The 24,364-nt window shown below is 34.8% G+C and overlaps 2 protein-coding genes across 7 annotated transcripts; one reads left to right on the top strand and one right to left on the bottom strand.

The window, feature by feature from the left end:
* The first annotated feature begins 2,679 nt into the window (after positions 1 to 2,679).
* On the top strand, positions 2,680 to 3,675 carry LOC107014561. Of its 3 annotated transcripts, none has more exons than XM_015214527.2 (2): positions 2,680 to 3,106; positions 3,207 to 3,675. In XM_015214527.2, the coding sequence occupies exons 1-2, from the start codon at positions 2,746 to 2,748 to the stop codon at positions 3,521 to 3,523; spliced, it is 678 nt and encodes a 225-aa protein (XP_015070013.1). In that variant the 5' UTR covers positions 2,680 to 2,745; the 3' UTR covers positions 3,524 to 3,675. The 3 variants fall into 3 exon arrangements, with proteins under 3 accessions (XP_015070013.1, XP_015070011.1, XP_015070012.1); XM_015214525.2 differs by having other exon boundaries at positions 2,681 to 3,106; positions 3,195 to 3,675; XM_015214526.2 differs by having other exon boundaries at positions 2,683 to 3,106; positions 3,201 to 3,675.
* A 267-nt stretch (positions 3,676 to 3,942) lies between these two features.
* Positions 3,943 to 22,437, bottom strand: LOC107014560 (protein EMSY-LIKE 3). 4 transcript variants are annotated; one of them, XM_015214522.2, is made up of 10 exons: positions 22,268 to 22,418; positions 10,587 to 10,641; positions 10,067 to 10,268; positions 9,640 to 9,972; positions 9,353 to 9,541; positions 8,541 to 8,609; positions 5,645 to 5,863; positions 5,470 to 5,538; positions 5,333 to 5,396; positions 3,943 to 4,436 (listed from the first exon to the last, which is right to left on the bottom strand). In XM_015214522.2, exons 3-10 carry the CDS (start codon positions 10,163 to 10,165, stop codon positions 4,300 to 4,302), a joined length of 1,179 nt encoding a protein of 392 aa, XP_015070008.1. In that variant the 5' UTR covers positions 10,166 to 10,268; positions 10,587 to 10,641; positions 22,268 to 22,418; the 3' UTR covers positions 3,943 to 4,299. The 4 variants fall into 4 exon arrangements, with proteins under 4 accessions (XP_015070008.1, XP_015070007.1, XP_027771199.1 ...); XM_015214521.2 differs by having other exon boundaries at positions 22,259 to 22,409; XM_027915398.1 differs by lacking the exon at positions 10,587 to 10,641 and having other exon boundaries at positions 22,259 to 22,437.
* Between the last annotated feature and the right edge of the window lie 1,927 nt (positions 22,438 to 24,364).

Below are 24,364 nucleotides of genomic sequence, written 5' to 3'. Positions count from 1 at the left end.
TGGGAGACGGAGTTAGATTAGTAAGAAAATGATGTTATAGATGGTAAAAGATATTCTACCACTACAAGTGGTAATTATAAGGATAATACTTTGTTTATGTAAAAATATATTTATTGCCTCATTTATATTCTGGCAATTAAAATGAATCCACATTAATATTTAAATATTTACTCTTTTCATTCATCTTTCATTATTTTTATTTCCTTATTATTGAACATTTTGAAGTCTCCCAAATCGTCAAACCTTTTACATTATGTAAAATCTATTGTTGTTTGCTTAACTAAAAAAAATTGCTTTTTGGTGTTAATTTCTTCAAATTTTCTAGCATTAAAACAAGTTAACATTATATCAACTTTTCAAATTCAGTGAAATACTAATTTTGTTGTATGAAGTTGAGTGGTAGCCAGTCAAGAACTCTCACATTCAGAAGATGAAAGTGGCAGAACTGAGAATATTGCGATGGATGTGCGAGTATACTAGGAGAGGCAGAATTTAAAATGAAGATATCGAGACAAAGTGAGAGTGACCTCGATGCAAGACAAAATGTAGAAAGTGAGATTGAGATGGTTTGGGAATGTAGCAAGGATAGTGCAAAGATGTGAGAGATTGGCTATGGATGAATTCAAAAGAGAAAAGGGTAGAAAAAAAAGTATATTGGAGAAAGAACTATATAAGACATGACACCATTGCATCTTACTGAGAATATACCCTCAGATATGAAGGTATGGAGGAAACAAATTATTAGGGCACATGGTTAGTAGGTAGGAATGCATCTATACAAGAAAATAGGAGTGTCTTGTCTTGTTGCCATTGCTAGTCGGCGTAGTACTACTCTTGTAGTTTTCTGTTCTTCGGTTTATGTTACTATTTGTTGTTTCATATAGTTCGATTATAGGATTATTGTTGTAGTATTATTCTGCAACTATTCATTTTTTTTGTTATATTCTATTGTCGTTTGTACTTCAATTATAGTTTTTCTAACCTATTTTTTTCTTGAGTCAAAGGTCATTTCGAAATAGCCTGTCGAAGTCACCTTTTAAATAGAGGTAAAGTTTATATACACTTTATTCCTTGGACTCTACTATGTGGGACTACACTAGATATGTTGTTGTAGTAATACTAGTTTGTTTCACTATATTAGCTTCTCAAATTCTTGAGCTAGGTTTTATTGTTCTCACTTTATATTATATTTTTTCATTGAAAATTTGTATCGTCTACATTCTTACTTTATAAGGTTTGCACACATCTTACCCTCTCAAGATCTCACTTATATAACTACATTGAATATTTTATTGTTATTCAATTTATATATGTCAACTAGAAAAAAATTAAATATCTCTATGGAATTTAACTTTAGACCCTCAAACTTGTTGAGATTGTCCTGAACTCGAATCCGTAAAAAGTTTTTTGTCGAAAAGGAATATAACCACATACCTTTTTTTACTCTTGCATATGATGATTAAAAAAACAAAATTAATCTAATATAAAATAATCTTAATCTGGTAGAATTTGTAATTTAACTATTATATAAATAATTATTGAAAAGAATATTTATAACTTGTAATATAGAATCTTAAATATATATGTGGCTTGATTTAACAATAACAATACTCTCCTTGTTCCAGGTTAGCTAGACACTTTTTATTTTATACGGAAAAGGGTTTGATATACCCCTCAACTTTGTCATTTAGAGCTGATATACACCTTGTTATGAAAGTGACTCATATATACTCCTACTTGTAAACAAATGGCTCACATATACCCTTTTCCTCTAACGGAAATGAAAAAAAAATAATTTTAATCTAAATTTTTATTATTTTTTTCTAAAAAATATAATCCATATGAGTAAATTTAATCCTCGTCAAACATATTTTTTTGACTTTTTTTTTGTTTCAATGACTAATTTATAATTGTTATTTTGATAATCAAATTTATTTATGTTTCACTAATATTCTTGTAAAACTTATTGTAGATGACCAAATTTTTTCTTCGAATACGAAATTAAATTACAATACACACAAAAAAAATAGTTTAACTTTTTTTCTTTAAACTAAGGAATAAAAAAAAACAAAATAAGAATAAGAAACTCAAATAATTATAATAAAAGAAGTCAAAAAATAATTTATGTATGAAAAAAACTAAAATATACCTTGAACTTTGATAGAAGAATCATATATACCACTAAATAATTTTTTTGAAAAAATTAGAAGTAATAAATATAAATTTAAAACTAATTTTTTAACTTCCGTTAATTAAGGGTATATGTGAGCCATTTTGTAACGGCAGGGGTATATGTGAGCCGTTTGTATAACGGTAAGGGCATATATGAGCCACTTTTATGACGAGGGATATATCAGCTCCAAATGACAAAGTTAAGGGGTATATCAGACCATTTTCCCTATTTTATACCATGATAAAAAAAGTCATTAACAAATTAATCAATTTTACTATTTTATTTTTTATTTGAATTAATTAGCCTCTTGAAAGGAAAAAAAAAGAAATTATTGAATCTTCAAAATTTGTTTAAACCTCCAAAGTCATATTAATAAGAGTAAAATAAGATAACTTTAATTAATTCTATCTTAATTTAGCAAATAATTAAATAAAATAATACGAAATAAATATTTTTAATAAAATATTCATCTTATATGAAACTTGAGTAATAATTTTGTTGCATTTATTTCTCCAACCAACAAAATATATAAACCTACTCCTTTAACGGCCCAATAGCAATTACAGGACGCTATGGCGGAAGAAAGTGGTAGTACCTATAGCAGAAGCAGTTGTAGCATTGAGAGCAGCGACGGTGTAATATTGGACTGCCGTGTTTACCGGCCAACATCGGAGAACAATTCGAGTTATGTTGCAGTATTAGTGCATCCTTATTCTGTGCTTGGTGGATGTCAAGGATTGATGAGAGGTATTGCTAAGGGATTGTCAAGTCGAGGTGTGGTTGCTGTTACTTTTGACACTAGAGGTGCTGGGAAATCCAGTGGCCGTGCTTCTCTCACTGGATCTGCTGAAATTAACGATGTTATCTCTGTTTGCAAATGGGTTCACACCAATTTCACAACAAACACAATTATCCTTATTGGTTCATCTGCAGGTCAGGTCAAACTATATTGTGTTGTTTGTATCTAGATCTGAGACTTGAATTATTCTTGTATTTGAATTTGTGATTGATTAATTGATAGTAACAGGAGCAGCGATAGCAGGATCTGCAGTTGATAAAGTAGAGCAAGTGGTTGGGTATGTGAGCGTAGGATATCCTTTTGGTTTCACTGCTTCTATTCTTTTTGGAAGGCATCAAAAATCTATATTACAATCACCTAAGCCAAAACTATTTGTCATGGGTACTAATGATGGTTTCACTAGCGTTAAACAATTGGAGAACAAGTTGAAGGATGCTGCTGGACATAACACAACTCATCTTATTCAAGGAGCTACCCATTTTCAGATGGAAGGTCATGCTTTTGATGCAGACATGGTCAACCTCATTCTTCAATTCATTACCACATTATGATCTTATGAGTGATTTCATGTATTAGTCAGTTATAATAATACATAGATTGTGTTAGTTTTATACATGAATAATGTATTTCATATCTATCAATTAAACATCATATAAGTTATAGTCAGATAATATCCAGCTACCTACCAAAGTTATTTCTGAAACACATCCCTTTCTTATTGCTTTGCGCACTAGCCAAATATTCTATGAGTACCTAAACGAAAACAAAAGGTGATTTCTTTTCATGTCTAAAGACTTCACCTAAAGATGAAAGAATATTAGTCTATGAATGTCCTGAGAAGCATAGAGGTGGATTCCTTTCATTTGTATCAAGAATATCTTGTACCTGTATTAATGAGATCATACACACTACCATACCATCACAAATAATAAAAATGTGTTTAGGGAATGAAAACATACTGAAGGTGTAGTAACATCACAACTAAAGAGTAATAGCATAACATACAAAGACATCTCTAAGTTGTCTTGCACGATACATGCAACAGCAAAGTTGGTTTGAGCTGAAATACGATGTTTGGCAGCTCAGATCCAGGATCTAAATAGACAAATGTATTGCCAAACTGAAGCAGCTTTATTCAGGGGTTGTAGCATCACAACTAAAGAGTAATAACATTACATACAAAGAAATCGTCTTGCACAACTCATGCGACAGCAAAGTTAGTGCAATAATCCATTGAACTGAAATACGATGTTTGGCAGCTAAGCTTCAGAATCTAATTAGACAAAATGTATTTGCCTACAAATGATGATTATAAAAAGGGAAGAAACTAAATAACAATGACATCCTCATCCGGATGATTTTCCGGTGCGCCTTGACCTCTTGCCCTCATCTCAGGCTCCATATCAGCACCATCATGATTGCTCCCCAGTGGATCATTCTTACGCAAGAATGGTGGTTCCTCACCTAATCATATAAATATAAATTATTATAACCAAAAAAGAACAGAAGATATAGATATATGGCTCTCAAAATCAAGTAAATAGTTTGGTTTTGCATTCAAGAGTTGTCAAAAGGAGGGTCAGTCAATCAAAGAACACAATTTCCATTGTTGCATCTTCCAAAATTTACACAAATCTGCTCATTGGATTCACCACTATGTGAATATGATAGACTGATGGAAAACTCTTTTAAGAACATCACAATGCATGTATTTTTGCTAGACTATTAATAATTCTTACAATGAATTGAATTAGGACATTACGATCCACTTCTCTAGTCATATCACTCATCACTGTCAGAAAAGCCAGATTGACTTTCATAGAGTTTACTGAAGAATTACTTAGCTTTATTGGAAGCAGCTAAGTGGTAGAAACATACTCAATTCTAAAAAACCAGTTTGAGAAATTGTAGGGAAAAAAAGTATACAAATAATTTTTGGCAACCACTCCCAAAAAATAAAAAATTGGACTCTCTTCAACAAGTGTTGAAAAATGTTCTCAAACTTGTGCAATTTTAGCAAAATCTGATTTCAACAAAATCACCAAAAATAAAGTTCTCCAATTATTTTGGCAAACAAACTCAAAACCCACATCCTGAGTAGTTTCTTATACTGTTTTTTTTTTTTTTTTTTTTGGGGGGGGGGGGGGGCAAAGGCTTTAAAACTTTTCTTCAATGCAGCAACTGAAAAGTGTGGCTTGTTTTTGAGGAATTTTGCATTAAAACTAGCAGTAGAGAAGCTCTCTAACACAAAATAGTAGGACAAAAAGCAATCAAGTGAGACTCAGCTCAATTCGAAACACAAATTTTGGATAAGTTGCACCAATTTTAAAAGAATAACCTTTAACTGTAATTATTCATACCACTTCCACTCTCACAAACATCGGTGAGCTTGGCAATCACATCAATTAAAGCTTGTTCCTGTTCCTGTAATATAATCAGGTTTCAGCCGTCGGAAGAATTCAAATATGAGCTAAAGGAACTGTGGAACTTATTCTACCTTGAGCATTTTCTTTGCCTTTGCAAGCTCAGCCAGATCAGGGTGACTTGCATCAATAACCTTCTCAACCTGATAATCGACAACGCAAAAAATAAAATGACTTAGACTTAATGCATTATATGTATTTTGTTATGTAAGAGTAATTCAGTTGACCAAGATCAACACAGCATTGTACCTTCTTTATCAGTGTTGCTGTGTGCAGAATCTCAATTTCATCTGATGCCTTCTGTACGATTCTATTCTCTGATGCATTTACATCATTCTCAAATTGTTGCCTAGCAAATCTCCTCCCTCTTCCAGCACTTAGAGTATTAACTCCTCCATAGCCTGGCCCACCATTTCCTCGAGATATTCCAGGATCATCACCTATCCAACGAATGTCCATGGAGCGAATCTGCATTCAGAAAATAACAAAGTGATTTCACTAATGTATTTCCTAATGTCCCTGTTCAATGCAACAATATTGTGCCGATGTCTTTCAGAACTCTTTTCTTTGGGAAGGGATGATGTCCTTTGGGTGCTCATAATCAAGAAATGTATTGTCGCAGCAAGTCTGAAGCAGAAAAGAATCCAGATTTTTAGCCACCACAAGAGAAATGAAGAATTTTAGAAACATATAATGGTCCTGATATATCTAGAAATACATTGGTGAAATAATCACGATGCAGAAATACATACGGATTTATCCAAAAGGGGGCTAAAAGTGGGGAATATAAATAAACAGCTCAAAGAACGCACAAATGGCACTTGTATATACAAGGCAGAAAGGCCACTGTAGAAGAACAAGTTTTAGTTTCTCTAGGTCAATTCACTGATTAGAACCATTATTTTGTGGAAGAAACTATGATACAACAGTTGGAACTTCACAAGTTAAAAAGAGAAAGGTGAAAGACAAAGGAAATCATTTTTTCAACCCAAAAATACAGATTGACATCCATGCAAGAATTTGACCAATTTCCCACCAAAATGTACAAACTTATTTGCAACAGATCAGAAGAATAAAAGAAAATGACCATGGTTTAACTTTGACATTCTCCCATACATTTCTTATGCACAGTAGAAGGTGAGGTTAGGGAGACCATGGAGGAATTTCATGCGGGGGAGAATTTGAAGGGAAAAAAAACTCAGCAGATCTTTCACTGTCATCGTCCCAAAAAAGGAAGGAGCAACAAGCATCAAAGACTATAGACCTATTAGTTTAGTCAGAAGCATCTAAAGATTATTTCTCAATATCCAGCATATACTTAATGCTCCTTTATTTGGAGGGTCTTTTACTTGGAGAAGAGGAGAGAACCATACAAAAGCATCAAGGATTGACAGAATAATGTATTCTGCTCAATGGGAGGAACTCATCACCCTCATTAGACAATCAACTCTTCCAAAGTTGGTATCTGATCACAACCCAGTTCTACTGACTTGTGGAGACATGACCTTCAAGAAGTCATACATCAAATCTGAGAACTGGTGGATGGGGGGTTGAAGGCTTCAAGGAGAAAGTGAGTTTCTGGTGGTCATCATTTGTAGTTACTGGTACAGCAGGTTTTGTCTTAGCTGAAAAAAACTCCTAAAAAGGAAATTGAAGGAATGGAGCAAGAATAACAGGAGCAACTGGAAACAATAAAAAGAAGCAATCCTTGACAAATTGGCCAAACGGGAGATCCTTCAGGAGCAAAGAGCACTTACTGATGATGAATTAATGCAAAAAAAAAAAAAAAACAAATTTGGCAATGTCTTTTGAAGAAGTTGCCATAAATGAAGAGATAAAGTGGAGACAAAGATCCAGAATACAATGGTTAAAGCAGGGGGATATGAACACACAGTTTTTTCATAGAATAGCTACATCTCGCAGAAGATACAACACCATAGAATCTTTAAAGGTAGATGGTATTGCAAATCAGAATTAAAAATAGAGCACGGAGAAAGATGTACAAATCAGAAAAAAAAAACAGATCAACAGAAAGAGAAGAAGAGAAGAGAAGAAGTAGAAAATTACGTTGCATTGCAGCAGCCTCATGAGTCGCCGCAGCAGTCACACAATGGAGGGAAATGTTTGGAAAAGCTTAAGAGTAAGTATTTTTACAGAATAAAAAAAACCCTAGTTAGCACTTAAGTGAGCTTCTCGCTTTAAATAAAAGCACGCTTCTCCCATATCGCTCCAAGGCATTTAAGTGACAGGCTGTCGCTTCACGCTTAAACCGAGCACTTCATTGCTTTTAATAACACTGGGTTTTCCATGTTCTCGGTTGAGATTCATTTGTCTCGAGAAGCTTCCTGAAGGACAAAACATATCCACTCCATAATCTTGCCATTGAAAGTGGCTCAACGCATCAAACTACTGCTTCATTCTACCCAATCAAACCATAGTTCAAACCTTGAAAAGTACATTCAATTCTCCCCCATTGTAAAAGAGTCTGAATGTCCACCAAAAATATGATATGAAAAAAGAGACGAAGAAGTGGAGAAAGAGGAAAGAAAATACTTGCGGTGATCATAGTGGGTGAAAATGTGCTACCAGGCAGGTCAAATTCCGGCAAGAGTGCCAACAAATTTACAATCCTAGGAAGTAGGAAAGAGAAAACTCAGGAAATGTGCTGGGAGCATTTCTAAGTTACATTTCTTAGAGCCATTAAGTTCCCCCATACTTCCTTTTGGTGTACCATTCCTCCTTGTATAAAATATTAGGTTACCGATATATTTTTGTTGGTTCTCTTTTTTTGGCATACCACTTGTATACATCTTTTTTTTTCCCTAACATTCAATAAGATGTTGTGCCCCTTGTCCCAATTTTAAGTATCTTAATTTGACTAGGCAACGGAAAAATAAGAATCTAGTGCTCTTAAACTGAAGATATTTGTAGTGTACCAAAATGCCCTTTTGAATCATGTGATCTTAAACAACCTATGCAGAATGCTGGAATCCGAGAGTTACCAAATATAGAAAGAGACGTTCCTTTGAAACAAACTAAAACTGAAATGGAGGGATTATTACTTTTATCAGAATAAAGCACCAAATTCATATGTACAACAAATGAAGCAGGAATGTGTAGCCAATTGAATAACAAAAGAGAGTACCTCTTTGAGATCAACCCATTCCCAAGTTTCATTTGGTGTATTCATATCATACACCAAAGCATGCCGACCCTGCACGAAAAAAAATGCAAGTCATAAAAGTTTGAAATTCAGAGCACAAGCAAAGTAAAAGAAATGTGAAACCTAAAGGTCCCTAATTTATAAATAGCATGTATTTAGTTCATGGAACAGCATATCCATTGTAATAATTTGCTTGTCTATCCACTACTACATTAGTTTTAAAACAACGAGCAATTAAAGCAACTTCTGATTTAAGAGAAATATTAAAAACTAAAAGCGACAGTCAAGTTTAGGATTACACTGAAAAGTTTTAACTCAACAAGCTCTGGCCTCAACCCCCTATGCCCAAAAAAAGAAGGTTAAGCCAATAGCAAAAAAATCTAAAGTGTGGTACGTTCCATCAAAGTAGAAAAAGTTCTATTTAGAAGAACCAAATTAAGAAGGAACAATGAAACATTCCAAATAAAAAATTTAGCACATAGGGGAATCCTGAGAACTCATTGACTCTTGCACTCACTCCCCCTTTCTCTAAATCTTGAGGCTGAAAGAATAGGTAATTCATCTCGCTCTCTTGCGTTGTGTCTGAGTTCAACCTTAAACTACACTCCCTTCCAAAAAAAAAGAGGACAGTTTTGGCATGCAAAGAGAGCTATATTGGTAGGCTAGTAACACTCGGAAATCATGATAGTTTCTGATGACCATTTTGCACATCGGTATGGTGACAGATAATGCACACTTTTCCTATTTATGCACGTTGAATAACCTCCAACATACTAATTAAATCTAGAACATACATCAACAGCGCTGTAGTCAGTTATAATGGCCTCGTAGAAGTTATTGTCATCTGGCCACCTAGTCATCACTCTTCTCCCAATCAAGGGGTCGCGCGGTCTTTCAGCAAGTTCACCAGAACGAAGAACACTTGAAGAACCAGGACCAGCCTGCTGATAATGAACAGGCCTTGAAGAGAACACTTGCTGGCCCTATTGAGAAGATAGAATGTATAACAAGTTAAAAGATACATCTATATCTATACCTTTGATAATAAGAAGATAGCTCCATTAGTTATCAAAAAACTTACAGGTCTAGACCTAAATCCTCCATTTCCTGGTGCTGCTCCCCATTTTGCACCTGGAGTAGTAGGTTGCGTGTTTGCTGCAATTGTCTGATGGTGCAAGGACTCCAACGGGGCACCAAGTGGCATTATCACAGATTGTGACTTTGACCTCTTTCTTGACCCAGAAACTGTTGGACTGGGAAGTTGATCATGAACAGGTTGGTTTCCATTGGTCTTTCTCCACTCCCTGATACTATGAATACGGTTATCGGCATTGACCTTGGTCAGTAGGTCTCTGTGCTCATCGTCAGACACTCTCAGCTCTTTCCTGAGTTCTGTTATCAAGCTTTCCTTTTCCTGAATATTACAGATTCGGTAAAGCATGGTGCCTTCTCAAAAGAATGTCATATAGTTATAGACAACGAGAACACTGAATGTAAATGTTTTATACCCATGTAAGAGCATCAGACTGTGCTTTGAAAGCTCGAAGGATTGCACCATATGCATCCTGCTCAAGGTTGTGAATTTCGACTTCCATATCAACATACATCCTTTGGTATGGGGCTGAACTTATACTAAACCGTCTGTTTCCACCTATAATACTTCTTGCAGGGGCTCGATTATATTGTGATTGAGGCCGATCATCATCATACCTACATTAAATGCAAAACAAGGGAAAACACCATTGAACTGTAGGTAGCTTTCATTAAGCAAAAAACGAATCTGTAAAATAAGTTACTTAAAAAGAATGCTTAGCAGCCCTTCCTTCTCCACAGGCACAGTAAAAAGGTTGGTTAACATATTTGGTCTTTACAGTAAAACATTACCTAACCAATTGCTTAATATGTCATTATGGTAAGACATTACCTAAATAAATGCTAACTGCACAATTTACTTTAGTGATATCTACATGGAGAGGGAGGGAGCAAATTTAGATGTGTGCAGCGCAAAGAGTTGGTTACAATCCTCACCTAGATTTATATCCAAGATGCTAATAGTGCATCTGTTGATTGGCCCAGGCAGACACTGTAAACAACACAATAAGCATATACAAAATATACAACTCATTCTTCTGTAAGAATGTGAAAAGAGACATTAAAGGGCAACAAAGGTGTCTTATATTGCACGTCACAATGGAAAAAAGTTCGTCAAATAGTCGAAAATATAATATGGAAAGACACATTTTAAATAGAAAAGGGAACTCCAAATGATTTTTGTAATCATAATCGTATACAGGAGATAAAGCAGTAAAAAGTCCACGATTGAAAATATTGTTCATCAAAAAAATTAGAGTAAGACACCAAATATAACAAGATAAGTCACAAGTGCCCACACCCACAAGTCAATTTACATTTAGCGTCTTCTCAGCTTTCTAATTTCGATGATAACAGATTAACAGTAAGATTTATTTTTACTATCTTCATTGCAAGTGTTTCTATATTTTTGAAGGTGACAAAACAACAAACACAAAGCTTCCAAACTCCATTGCTACACTGACCACAACATGATCGGTGGAAAAACTCCACTAAGCAAGAAAGCATCAAATTTAGTTCGCAAGCTTTATATTCAACCTCCTCCACCCAAGGCCCATCCCCAACAGTTCCTCAATATTTCATGAGGTAGCTACCTAAGTTGCGCAAACTATTCATTTCGTTGTCAACCACGCGTCAACACGACACGGGTGTAGGTGAATGATTCGTGTGAGATTCAGTCAACCAGCATCAGATGCTTTGACCATAGTCCATGGACATATTTGGGGAGGAAATTGAGATTTTGATTTCTAAAAATAAAAAATAACAACAGATTTAGACCTGGGAAATGACATAGCTTCAATCCTTTTTAGTTTTTCTCTTGGTCAGTTATGCTATTTATAATGTTTTCTTTCTCATAGAAAAGAGGGATGATTTCTAAATTAATTATTAGGATATTGCTTTTTGACAATTAATTTATGTTTTTTAACACTCATCTTGGAGAACGAAAAATTGAATTCTACAACATAAATGTAAGTTTTCCACAAAACATCTTTATAGTTCTATTTTAACAATTTCGCGTTTTTTTAGCCCAATCTCAGTGCACTCACATTAGTGTTGTCAAAGGCGCGATTAACCCCTGAACCGAAGCCGAAAACATGTTGAGAGCTTCGCGTTGCTTTATGTACACTCCATGTCGTCATAAAGGTCCTAAGACATATTTTTCCTTGTCAATGAGACTCTTCTGAAGAGGTGACACTAAACAATTGATATTTCACTATATCTTAATCTTTTTTCAATTTCTTTGTACATATATTTTTCATTCATGTTTATAATTATTAATCTTGGACTAAGCATATATATTTGTATTTTTTTCTCCCTTTGCACCTTTTTCCATTAAAGTCCACATTTTATTTACGTTTTGCGCTTAAAGTCCCAATAGACCTTAGAGCTTTTTTGCACTTTTCACCCTTGATAACACTGACTCATATCCCTACTAGATCCGTACACCAAACTCTAAAATTTAAATTTTTCCAAATCCAACCCTTTGATCCGCATATGTCGGATATATGCACCCGGTTCCAAGCAACTTAGTATATAAGCAGGAGATTTGGAGCCTAAAAAATAGGTGGGCAATTACAGACGGCATTTATTACATATTTCCTTAAATCCAATATTTTTTAAAAGCAAATAAACCAAAAAAATGACGAGGTTCATGGGACTTGAAGGGAGAAGTGAAGTGCACAATTTATGTCAAATTAAAAATATCAAACATATAAAGATTTAGTAATAACCATAACACCCAGAAGAAATCTCAATGATTGGGAAGTCGAGAACTACATGCAGTTGATCCTTCTACTGAGTAATTTCTTTCTTGAAACATCTCTACCCGGTTGCATTTTCGGAAACCACACACTGAAGGGCTGAAGGGCACTTCTCTGTAAATAGAAGTTACAACACCCTCACGGTTTCAAACCCTAGTTTAGTTCCTTGGCCATGAAAAGCAATTTGGAAGAGCAACTTCCCTTCAAGGGTCAAATATTCCCCTTGGATTTGTTATCATTAAGCCTTATTTTAATGATGACAATACTGATTAATGTAAACTATTCCTTTCCAGGGCCTATTTGTAGAAAAATGGTAAAGTAAATTAGATAAGAAGAAGTCAGCTCAAGATAAAGGTACTCAAAACAAATAAGGGAACTTTGATGAAATCCAAAAGCTAGAGGACCAAGTGAAGACCACTAAAGGCCCAAACTAAGCAAAAGAAGGAAAAATTACCTAAATACACAACTTATTTTACTATTTCTCTAAAATTCTACCATTTCAAAAAATTAAAAAAATCCCTACTCCCGGATACATCACTCTTACGTGATGTACTAGGAGGATAGGTGTGTCTTGTATCAACAGAGGTCAAATATAGAGACGTTGAGCGATTAGAAGCAATGGAGCTTAATGATTTTAAGCCCACAAGCCTTGTTGGAGGAGTATATAAACTTGGACTTCCTAATGAACATGCTACAACGGACCGGTTTTGGTTCAAGGTGGTTTAATGGATCAAACAATGTATCAGCACAATAAAGTTTTCGATTTTTATAAACATAATTCGATGTGGCTTTTTCTCGTCCTATAGGGGTGGCAAGAGGATCCACTATCCCCTTTCCTTTTCATCCTTGCCATGGAGGGACTAAGCAACCTCATTCAACCAGCAAAGATTAGAGGACGGGTCAGAGGTTTTCATGTGGGAGACCTAGAGGTAAAACATCGGCAATATGCAAATGACACTCTAGTGTTTTGTGGTGGCACAAGGGAACAAATGTTAATTCTCAGAGTTATTTTCAACATCAGAAAAGTTGGGGGAAAGTGGGTGAACTCCCAACCACATACATGGGAATGCCCTTAAAGCCAAGAGCAAGTCCAAGAACATATGGAGTGGTGTGATAGAGAGAAGTGAAGAAAGATTGGCAAGTTCGAAAAGCCAATGCCTATCCTAGCAGACTCACATTGGTAACCAACGTAATGGACTCTATTCCTTCATATACAATGTCACTCTTTCCTACCCAGCAGTGCTACTAACAGACGGGATGTTGTTAGGCGAAACTTCATATAAAGGCAGTGTAGACAAGAGGAAATATAGTCTAGTAAAATCGGAGGAGCTACTACTTGGAAAGTAAGAAATGAGGGGGCTTAATCCCCAGGGAGCTAACCAGACATAACAAAAGTCTGATATGAAGTGGTTAGGGAAGTATGCATCCCAGAAGAAGCTCTATGGAAAGAAGTGATCAAATCAAAATATGGCATGCAGGATAGATGGATGACAGAGGAGGTGACAACTCCTTATAAGTGTAGTGTCTATGGCAACAAGTTTCAACAAGAACAAGCTGCAAGGTTGGAAATGGAGAGAATGTGGCTTTCTGGAAGGATATAAGGCAGTGTTGTGAAAAGCGTAGAAAAACGCGCTTCAAAGCGAGGCGACCCTTGTGCGCTTCTTTATCTTGAGGCGAGACAATCTGAAAAAAGCGCTCGCTTCAGATAAAGAAGCGAGAAGCGACCCTAAGGCAAAAGCGCAATAAAGCGCGCTTTTATAAAATAAAAGAAAGCGATAATTAGGGTTTTTTTTAAGAAAATTAGTTTTTCTTTTAAAAAATCGGAAATATACAATATAACTTGATTTTTCTTTCATGACTCTTCTTTCGCTTCTTTCTCTCCTCACGACGGCGACTAAGGCTGCCTCTCTCTTCACACCTCGACCGCGACTGCAAATAAGTTTTAGTTCATCTCTTCTTTAGCCGATGTTTACTGGTTCATCTCTGTGAGTTTTTTTCTCCTGAAATATACAATCTTCGCCTGTGCTTCATCTCTGTGAGTTTCGACTGCTCTAGTTTCTTCTTCTTCTTCTCTTCTTCTCTTCATCTCTGCTGCAATCTGCTTTATTTCTAATGACTGACTGCTGCCCCTTCTGTTTTTTTTTTTCAATTCTTTTGCTTTTTTTTTTGTTTTTATTTTGTGATCAGTGTGTATTCTAGCAGCTTTTTTAAATTATTTTTTGACACTTCTTTTTTGTTTGTAGTATTTAGTGAACTTGTATTTTCTCATTCAAGATGTCACAAAAGAGGGATCCGACTGGGGCATATGGAACTCCTATGGGTAGTAACACAAAAGTCAAATGTATCTTTTGTGATGTGACATACAATGGCGGAATCTTTCGTCACAAAAGGCATCTCATGGGTGGCTATAAAGATGTAAAAGTATGTCCGAAAGTCCCGGATAAAGTAAGGGAAGAGATCAAAGAATATATGTTGAAGAAAAATGAGTTTAAAACTCAAATGAACAATGAAGCATCCATGGTTAATCTTGTTGATAATGATGAAATGGATGATGATGAATTTGAAGTGAATAAGACAATGCCAATGGGGCCTCCCTCAAAGCATCAAAGGATGCCTTCAAGTAGTGGGAGTGGGTCTTCCATCAATAGCACCGTCAAGGGTCCTTTGAATCTCTATTTCTCGCAAAAATGAAACGAAAAGAGAAAAGGTGGACCTATTGACTTAGAATCTTCTAGAAAGATTTTGAGGGATCGTGCTGTATCTGCTTTTGCTAGGTGGATGTATGATGCAGGACTTCCTTTCAATTGTGTTAACAACACAGATAGTTTTGGTGAATCCATTGAGGCAGTCGGCCAATATGGCCCTGGAATGAAGCCTCCCACCTATCATGAGGTAAGAGTTCCTTTTCTAAAAAAGGAGGTGGAGAATACAAACAAGATAGTAGAAGAACATAAGGTTCAAGGAAAACGTATGGCTGTTCCATTATGATGGATAAATGGACAGCAAGATTTGGAAAAATGGTCATTAATGTTTTAGTGAACTCTCCAAGAGGGAGTGTATTCCTTGAATCTTATGATGCTAGTAACTCTTCTACCGACTCTAATAAGATGTTTAATTTGTTTGAGAAGACTATCATGAAGGTAGGGCAGGAAAATGTGTTAGAAGTTGTGACTGATAATGCAAGTGAGAACAAAAAAGTAGGTAACATGTTCAAGGGAGTGTTCCCACATATTTTCTGGACTCCTTGTGCTGCTCATCAACTTGATGTTTGGTGATATTTTCAAACAAGCCCCGTATTCTACAGGTGAACTTGAGTCTTGATATTTAATTTGCTTTTTTAAACTTCATGTTAGATTTCTTTACATTTTAACTGTCATTTTTTTGGAAGTTTTTGGCAAGGCTGTTAAGGTACATGTTCAATCAAAGGGCATTGTTGTTGAATATGATGAGGAGATACACAGCAAAGAAATTTGGTAAAACCCGCCAAGACAAGATTCGCAACAGCTTTTTTGATTTTGTATAGTTTTTATAAGCAAAAGAAAAATTTGAGAAATTTGTTTATGTCAACTGAATGGAATGAGAGTATTTATTCAACGGAACCTCTTGGTAAAGAAGTTGCGAGACATATCATTAGTCCATTTTTTTGGAATGACGTTCAAGCACTCAGAGTTGGTGGTCCTTTAATTCATGTACTTCATATGGTAGATGGGGAGAAAAAACCACCAACGGGTTACATTTATGAAGCCATGGATAGGGCCAAAGAAAGTATTGAAAAGGCATTCAATTATGATACAAGGAAGTATCAAAGTGTTTTTGAAATCATTGATGCAAAGTGGACATATCAACTTCATCAGCCTTTGCATGCAGCGGGACACATTTTGAACCCAGGGCTCCATTACAAAAATAATGACATGAAGACTTTAACTGAAGAAGTGTGGCAGGGATATCATAAATGTGTTGAGAGGATGATCCCAAATAAAACTTTGCAAGACAAAATAGGGGAGGAGCTTGGTGTGTACATGAAAGCGGATAGCCTACTTAGAATTGAATCAGCCATTAAAGCTAGAACCTTGAGGTCACCAGGTGAGAATTTCATCTTTTAATTGTTTACAACTTCAACTTTTAAGTTATTACACATCTTTTAAATAACTCTTCTACAGTTGAATGGTGGATGCAATATGGTCATTCCCAAACTTGCAACAATTTGCTATAAGAGTACAAAGTTTTAACTTGTAGCGCATCCGGTTGTGAGAGAAATTGGAGCGTGTATGAACATGTGAGAAACTACATTATATTAATACATTATTACTGATTTAATTGATATCTTAATCATTCCAAGCCCTCCTATCAATTACTTTCTACTATGTGCAGATTCATAGTAAAAAGAGAAATAGGCTTGAGTTGACACGCCTCAATGATCTAGTGTTCATCAAATATAATAGAACATTGGCGCATCGTTACAAGGCTCGTAATACCATTGATCCAATTTTGTTGGATAGTATTGATGAGGCAAATGAATGGTACTGTGGCTGAATTACGGACGGGACAAGGTTGGAATCTTCATCTAAGAAGGAATTTAAATGACTAGAAGGTGACCTTTATAGCAACTTTTCTGAATACAGTCTCTCAAGATCTCAACCTCACCGAAGAAAAGGGCAGTCTAGTGTGAAAGGTGGATATAAAAGGTATTTTCACTGTCAGGTCTGCTTACAAAGATCTGACACGAACAAATACTAAAGTGATAGGATGGCCATGGAGAATGATCTGGAAGACCAAAGTGTTTTATAAGCTAAACTGCTTTACATGATTATTGGCAAAATAAGCAGTCCTCACTCATGAAAACCTCAACAAGAGAAAACACAGCCTATGCTCTAGATGTTATCTATGTGAAGAACAAATAGAGCCAGTCCAGTGTTTTGGACGGCGAGAGGCGACAAAAGGCGACAAGGGCCTGCCTCGCCACGCGGCGAGGCGCTTGCCTTTTTGAATCGAGGCGCAAATTAATACCAAAAACTAAAAATATTTAATTGCACATATAATATTCAAAATTTCAATAGCAATTACATATACTATAATAATTACTATAGAAAGTATTAATTTTTTTTTCAAAAAAATAATGGACAGCAGTCACAGACTCACAGCACAGTGAAAACAGAAGGCATTTTACAGTAATCTGGGACAAAACAGAGAGTGAAGAAAATAGAGGGAAAAAAGAGTAGTGAAGAAAACTTGAAGAAAACAGAACTGAAAGTCTGAAACGAAAATTGAAGACGAAGAACAGAGAAAAAGAGGTATACCTCAGGTCTTCAGCAGCAGCAACTCAAAGATGATGGAGACCAGGAGAAGAGATCGCGAGCGGAAGAGAGTCGGGGAGAAGAGTGCACACCAGCAGATTTTGAAAAATATTTAAAAAAGCCCTAATTTTGACTAATATTGTTAAGTCAAATATTTTTTTAAAAAAAAAAAGAAAAAAGGCGCCGCCTTTTCTGGCACCATCAGGTCGCCATGGGTCGCCATGAGCCGCCTTTTGCATACCGCCTCGCCTCAGTGGGGAATGGCGAGGAGGCCTCGCCTCGCCTCGCCTCTCGCCAAAGGCGATGAGGCGCTCGCCATTCACAACACTAAGCCAGTCAACCATTTCTTTTTGCATTGTAAATGGACAAACCAGTCATGTCAGATGTTCATCAAGAAAGGAAGATCAAGTGGGTGAAACCTAGGAGAATCGAAGTGCTAAGAAGTTGGAACACTGATGGTAATGCAAGAAAAGAGGAGAGAAGGAAGACGGCTCCCTCATATATTTGGTGGACCATATTGAAAGAGAGAATCAAAGATTTTTTTAAGGCAAAAAGAGAAACATACAGAAGATCAAGACAGAGCGCTTAGGCCTTTACTATTTTGGTAAAAACAAGTAGTTATAGACCGTACAGATAACTAGATTTATTAGGAACTAGTAAAGAGACAACTTTTGTGATGGGGGACTACACTTTATTGTATCACACATGTGCATATATAGAAGTAAAGTTTACCATTAGAAAAAAAAACAAATAAAAAAATGTGAAGCAATCTTTCCTTATCTAGAAAAAAATATGAAGCAATCTTTCTTAAGTTGTAAAAAAAATGTGAAGCAATCTTCACTATCCTACATCACCTAACCAGGAAGAAAATAACCTCAACATTGTGAACTCATGTTCACGTGGTACAAATAATACTCTCTGTTTAGAGTTACACGACACTTCCTATTTTGGGATCTTACAAAAAATTGACACCATTCACTAATAATAATACAATAGTTTTCTAAATGGCGCTCACAATTTTCAAGATTTACTTGATTACTAAATTTTTAACTTTCATGTCTTTATTTCTCGGGCATTACTTTAATACTTTCTTTTACAAAAACTTAAGCAATATGTAGGTTAATTAAAATCTTAAAACTCCATTTCTAGTAAATCACCATAACCTGAAATAATATAGAAGAGGTACAAGGTTTGCTATAGACTTAAGCACATTCACACATAGAGCTTATGAAGAACATGTATTTTTTGTCTTATAAAATATTAAAATTAGGATGGTATGTTTAAATATTACATTCACTTTTTTCTTAGTAAAAATTGCATCAAGTGCAAAGAGGAAACAAGTCTAATTGCCAAAACAACAAATAGCAAATTGAATAACAATTAGTTTGATGATAAATAAGATCTCATGGCCATCATGCCATTTCAGTTCAGAGAAGTCATGACCAAATTACAGCCACCTGCACTTAAAATAAAGACAGAACGTAGAACCTCTAGAGTGCAATAAGAAAGGAGACCTAACATGACAAATTGTGGAAGATGCTTTGACATCTAAAGAAAATTATAAAATGAGCACTCATCAAAAACTATGCTTAAAGAATTACAAATTTATACCTTATCAAAACACAGAAAAAGAGCAGGGGATTTGTCTCCAAACCGATTAAAACATGTTGTGAGGAACATTTTTCCAACTTGACTTAGAAATATGTGTTCATTGCCCTTCTAAAAAAAGAAATATAATCATTGTTCCTAGGTTATATTATTAGGTGCGTTTCTATTAAGGAGAGGAAACTCAAACCTCAATATCAAATGGCGACATGGAAGTCACTATTGGTTCTTAGATCAATCTTGGTGCCAAAGGAGTCTCAAATTTGCATATCAATTGGAGAAAAAGTCAGTGGTATGTCTCTAATATGGAGGAACTGTCTTGGGATTTATATAATTTATTTGTGGGGTGGGGGGGTGAAGGGACGGGGGTTAGCCTACCATTTATCTAGGCATGCCCTTAGGTGCCAAATCAAAGGCTATGAACACCTGGAATCTGTGATTGTGAGTGTGAGAAGAAGCTTGCCAGATGGAAATCTCAATATATGTTCCGGAGAGGCACTGACTCTAATTTATTTTGTTTTAGATGCCTTTCTTACTTAAATTATGTCTATCTTCCCATTCTTGATGGAGTGATACAAAGATGGGATAAAACTAGGAGGGATTTCTTATGGAAAGGGACAAAGGGAAATGGTTACACTGTCCAACATTCAGTCAAGTGGAACAAGGTTCACTGGGGAAGAAATCCAGTGTATCTGAAAAAGCAAAGCAAAGCCCTTAGACTAAAGTGGTTATGGAGGTATTCTCAAGAACATCAACCATACTGGGAAACTAATTCAAGAAGAATATGGAGACGAGGACAAGCGGATGACAAAGGAGGTTCTTACACCATGGAAGTCCATAAAATCTTGTGGCCTCTCTGGAAGATCAATACAACCATCAGGGTAGGAAATGGCAATAAGATTTCATTTTGGGAGGATAAATGGTTGGGCACTTCTAGTCTAAAAAGTATCTTTTCTAGAGATGCATGACTTGGAAGTGAATAAATAAGTGAGTTTAGCTAAGGTTAGGACACAGCATGGATGGAATTTCCAATTTAGAAGGAATTTCAATGAATGGGATATCACGGTTGTGACTGACATTTTTGTTAGGTTGGAAGTTTTTACGGGAAAATAGGAGGAACGCGATAGCTTATATTGGTGCAGAAATAACAAAGGCACATTCAAGGTAAACACTGCATATAAGTTGCTAAATCAAGGTGGACGACAACCTTCTCTTTGGCCTTGGAAGCAGATTTGGACACCTAAGTTCCCTTTCAAGGTGTCATGTTTCACTTGGCTTCTAGCAAGAGAAGCATTTTTAACACATAGAAAAGGAAGCTCTCCATGTGTTATGGATGTTATTTATGTGGGGAAGAGGTTGAGACAGTCAACAATCTATTTCTCTCGTGCAAAATAACATCCTAGCTATGGAGGGTTTTCATTAGTCTCAAGGGTTTTGCCTGGGCTATGCCTAACATAATCACACATATTCTTCACAATTGGGGAGAAGTAGGGGTGGGAGCTGCATATAGAGATAGATGGAGGATTGTCCCAGCCTATATTTGGTGGACTATTTGAAAAGAAAGAAATGCTAGATGTTTCAAGAGCACGAGTTGTGATCTTCAAAAGATCAAACTAACTTGTATCAGGCTTCCTTGCTTTCGGCACAAACAGAGGACACTGAATCCATAATAGATATCCTACGTTCCTGTTAGGATTCAAATTCAGTTTTGTTACTCTTTTGACAAGTTCCATATATGATTTTCATTGCAACCCATGCACTCGTTCAATGAATATACACAAATATTACCTGCTCAAAAAAAATTAAAGAGAGGACTTTCTAGTCTATATCAACAACAAAGATTGTCACTGACCAGTAATATCGCAAATTTTTACTAGTTAAAGGATTTGTTCCATCAAGATGAATGTCCACGATTAATTAGGCGCATATCACAGGTTTGTACCCTATTGTAGACAAAAAATTGATATTTGAATAGAGAAGGGTAGAGGAGCGGGTCAATTGTCCAATATTTAAGAAGATTAGACCTTTGTCGTACTTTATGCCTTATGTGTAAAAGAACAACACCTTCTTCATAATGAGGGGATGACATCCTCACCTCAAACCTCATCCATTGTTCCTTTTCTTGAATAGGGTGAATCCTCATCATCTTGAGATCCACGTGGTTTACAAGAGGACCCTATTCCTCTAATTTATCCAATAGAAACTCCCTCACAGCTTGGGTGTGGTAGCTTTCTTATGGTACTCCAGGATAATACATGCACAAAAAGAAATCCTAATTCCTAGGCAGCGTCTGTCTATGCAGGGAAACCCTATCTTACGATTGTGATACTATGTAATCCACTGTGTTTAAAGCAGCCTTTTCAAAAAAGAGTCGCACCAACTCTAAAAGGAAGGCGAGCTGGAGTGACAACTTGAAAATCAGGGTTCAAATTCCTGCAGAGATTACACTAGGTTAATTCTTCTAATGTGCCTATCATTGAAGATTAAAGAGTTAATAGAGTACATGTGGTAGCTAGAGACAACAACTGGATTAATTGACGTGTGTTTAAGCTGCCCAGACACTATCATAGTTACCCAAAAAAATGAGGGCCAGAAATTTGTGACAACTCATAGTTTTTACTCGCATGACTTAGCCACTACCCTTTACACAAGGCAGATCAAAGTTTTCACAAAAACAGTCTTTTTCTTGACACTGAGAGCAGAAAGATCTTTTAGTTTCTTCCTTGACTTCCCATACAAATGTTTCGTATAGGAGTTCCAATGCAAGATAAAAGCTCCAAAAAGAAAGCGAAAAAAAAAATAATCACAGAAAAAAAAAAAAAAGTCCAAGCTTTAGAATCAAACGTACACATGCAAAGTAGAAATTTTTGAAACGAAAAAAATGCAAAAGATAAAGACTTCCCGTCGGACGGGGAGCGAAGGGTTAAGGGAGAAGAGACAATGAAGTTACCTCGCTAACCTTTTCTGGTAAAGAAGAAGAACTAGCCGGATAAGGTGAGCGAAGAGCACCGATGGAAAGCAATCTCGGCAGCAACGGCGGGGCGGCAGCGGCAGCGGCAGCGGCGTAGTTAGAAAATTTCGCGACAGAGGTTCGATTAAAGTGAAAGTTGGGAATGAGACTGAAACCAGATTTAACCCCGTGTATTTATATGTGGGACAGAAATGTCATTTAAATAAGTTTACAGGTGGACTCCCACTTCCTCTTGGTTAGACCACCTCCAACACATTTCTATTTTACTCTCCATTCTAGTAAAATATCATTCTTGTAAAATAGAGTATATCCAAGCACAATTTATTTTATCATTTACTCTCTAATTATAGAGAATTGATTGGAAAATTACTATTCATATTCTATATTTCACTTTTTAAATATTATATTATTATTTCATTTTTTTTAATTAACATATTAATTTTTATATAAGGCTATTAGTTAAATCTCTAATATATGCAATTTTTTTAAAATTTAGTATAATATTTTAAAATATATTTCATTTTATATATACTACTTTCATCTCGAATTAATAATGTTTTAAATATTTTTTTAATTTTTGTAATATAATTTAATGTTATATTAATTTCCACTATAAAGAATGCACAAAATTTAGATGATAAGATAAAAAAATTAATTTTAAAATATAATACATAACATAATAATTTAAATATAAGATGACAATAGATGCAACGCATAACATAATAATTTTAAAAATCACAACAATAATTTAGTAATCCGATAAGTTGTTTCTATTTAACGATATTCGAAAAAGGAATTAATGTATGATTTAAAGAAGTTGTGATTGTGATTGCGGTTGTGCTTGTTGATTTATTTTTTCAATTATTTGTAGTTGTTCTTTAAAAATTTAGAATAATATATAATTTAAAATTAGATTAAAAATTTCAAAAAATTAAAATTTTATATATCATGAAATTATATAGGATGATTATTCATAAAAAAAAAGGAAAGAAAAGATTTATATTATGGAATAAGAAAATAAAAAAGAAATTGAAATAATAATATAATATTGAGGAGAGAGAAAAAAAATTATACAGTAAAATAGAGAATTGGGTTGGAATTGATTGTCTGAAAAAATAGAGAACTCTATATTTGGAATTGGAGATGGTCTTAGGAGAGTCTGTTCGGATTTTCTACAATGTACTATTCTTGTAAAAACAAAATAAAAATACATTACATTAAATTTAAATAAATATAATGTGGCTTGATTTAATTTTTAATTTTTTAAAACTATGTAATATTTATTTTGACTTTAATAAGAAGTTGAATTGAATAAGTGATTGTGTATATAATTTTTATAACTAATTTAATATTGATTGATTATTTTTGTACGTATGTATCACGTTAGTTAATAATAAATGTGTATAAGAAAAATTATTGTGTGAATATTATATTATTGAGTACTAAATTTTTTTTAAAAAATAGCGTAAATTTTTTCAAATAAAGGTATTTAAATATATGTTCCTCTTTAATTGTATGCATGTTCCTTTTTAAGATAAATAGGTTTTGTCTTACACTAAAAAGAACGTAAAAGTTTGCTTTGAAATTATTCAAAAATTATATTGATAATTATTAGTTCAAAATTACAATAGAGAATTAGTTCAAAATTACAATAGAGATCTTGTACTTTAAAAGATATATAGGAGAATTACACAGTAATCAATATATGATTAGAAATAATACCTATCTATAAAATTACATATTACATACACAATAACACACAAAAAAAGGATATACAATAAATGAAGAGAATTTTATTTTATTATTTACATATTGCATAACCTACCTCTAAAGATTGGTAATAAATTAATAATCTAAAGTAAATTTTGGGTAGAGCTACACAATGCTCTCTTGTTCACATTTTCTTCTTTTTCAGTATACTCTTGTACATCTCTTTTGAATCTCCAAAAGAATCACATGGATGTTGTCATGCATTGAACTTACATCATAGACGTGGCCGACACTTAATATCGTTGCTCGCTCGAGCATTTTCATAACATGAGCATATATTTAGACATTAGTAAAAAAACAAGTTTAAAAGCACTT

Source organism: Solanum pennellii, chromosome 3 (genome assembly GCF_001406875.1).
Source record: "Solanum pennellii chromosome 3, SPENNV200".
NCBI lineage: Eukaryota > Viridiplantae > Streptophyta > Magnoliopsida > Solanales > Solanaceae > Solanum > Solanum pennellii.
The sequence above is the reverse complement of the archived record's forward strand: the minus strand, read 5'-3'. Positions and strand labels throughout refer to the sequence as shown.

Excerpts from the sequence above, each read along its gene's own strand:
- LOC107014561 (XM_015214525.2), top strand. The coding sequence starts at position 2,746 with ATGGCGGAAGAAAGTGGTAGTACCTATAGCAGAAGCAGTTGTAGCATT. Across the intron at positions 3,107-3,194 it reads CCTTATTGGTTCATCTGCAG|TAACAGGAGCAGCGATAGCA; the intron begins GTCAGGTCAAAC and ends ATTAATTGATAG.
- LOC107014560 (XM_027915398.1), bottom strand. The coding sequence starts at position 10,165 with ATGTATGTTGATATGGAAGTCGAAATTCACAACCTTGAGCAGGATGCA. Across the intron at positions 9,973-10,066 it reads AGTCTGATGCTCTTACATGG|GAAAAGGAAAGCTTGATAAC; the intron begins GTATAAAACATT and ends TGTAATATTCAG. Across the intron at positions 5,864-8,540 it reads AATGGGTTGATCTCAAAGAG|ATTCGCTCCATGGACATTCG; the intron begins GTACTCTCTTTT and ends TTCTGAATGCAG.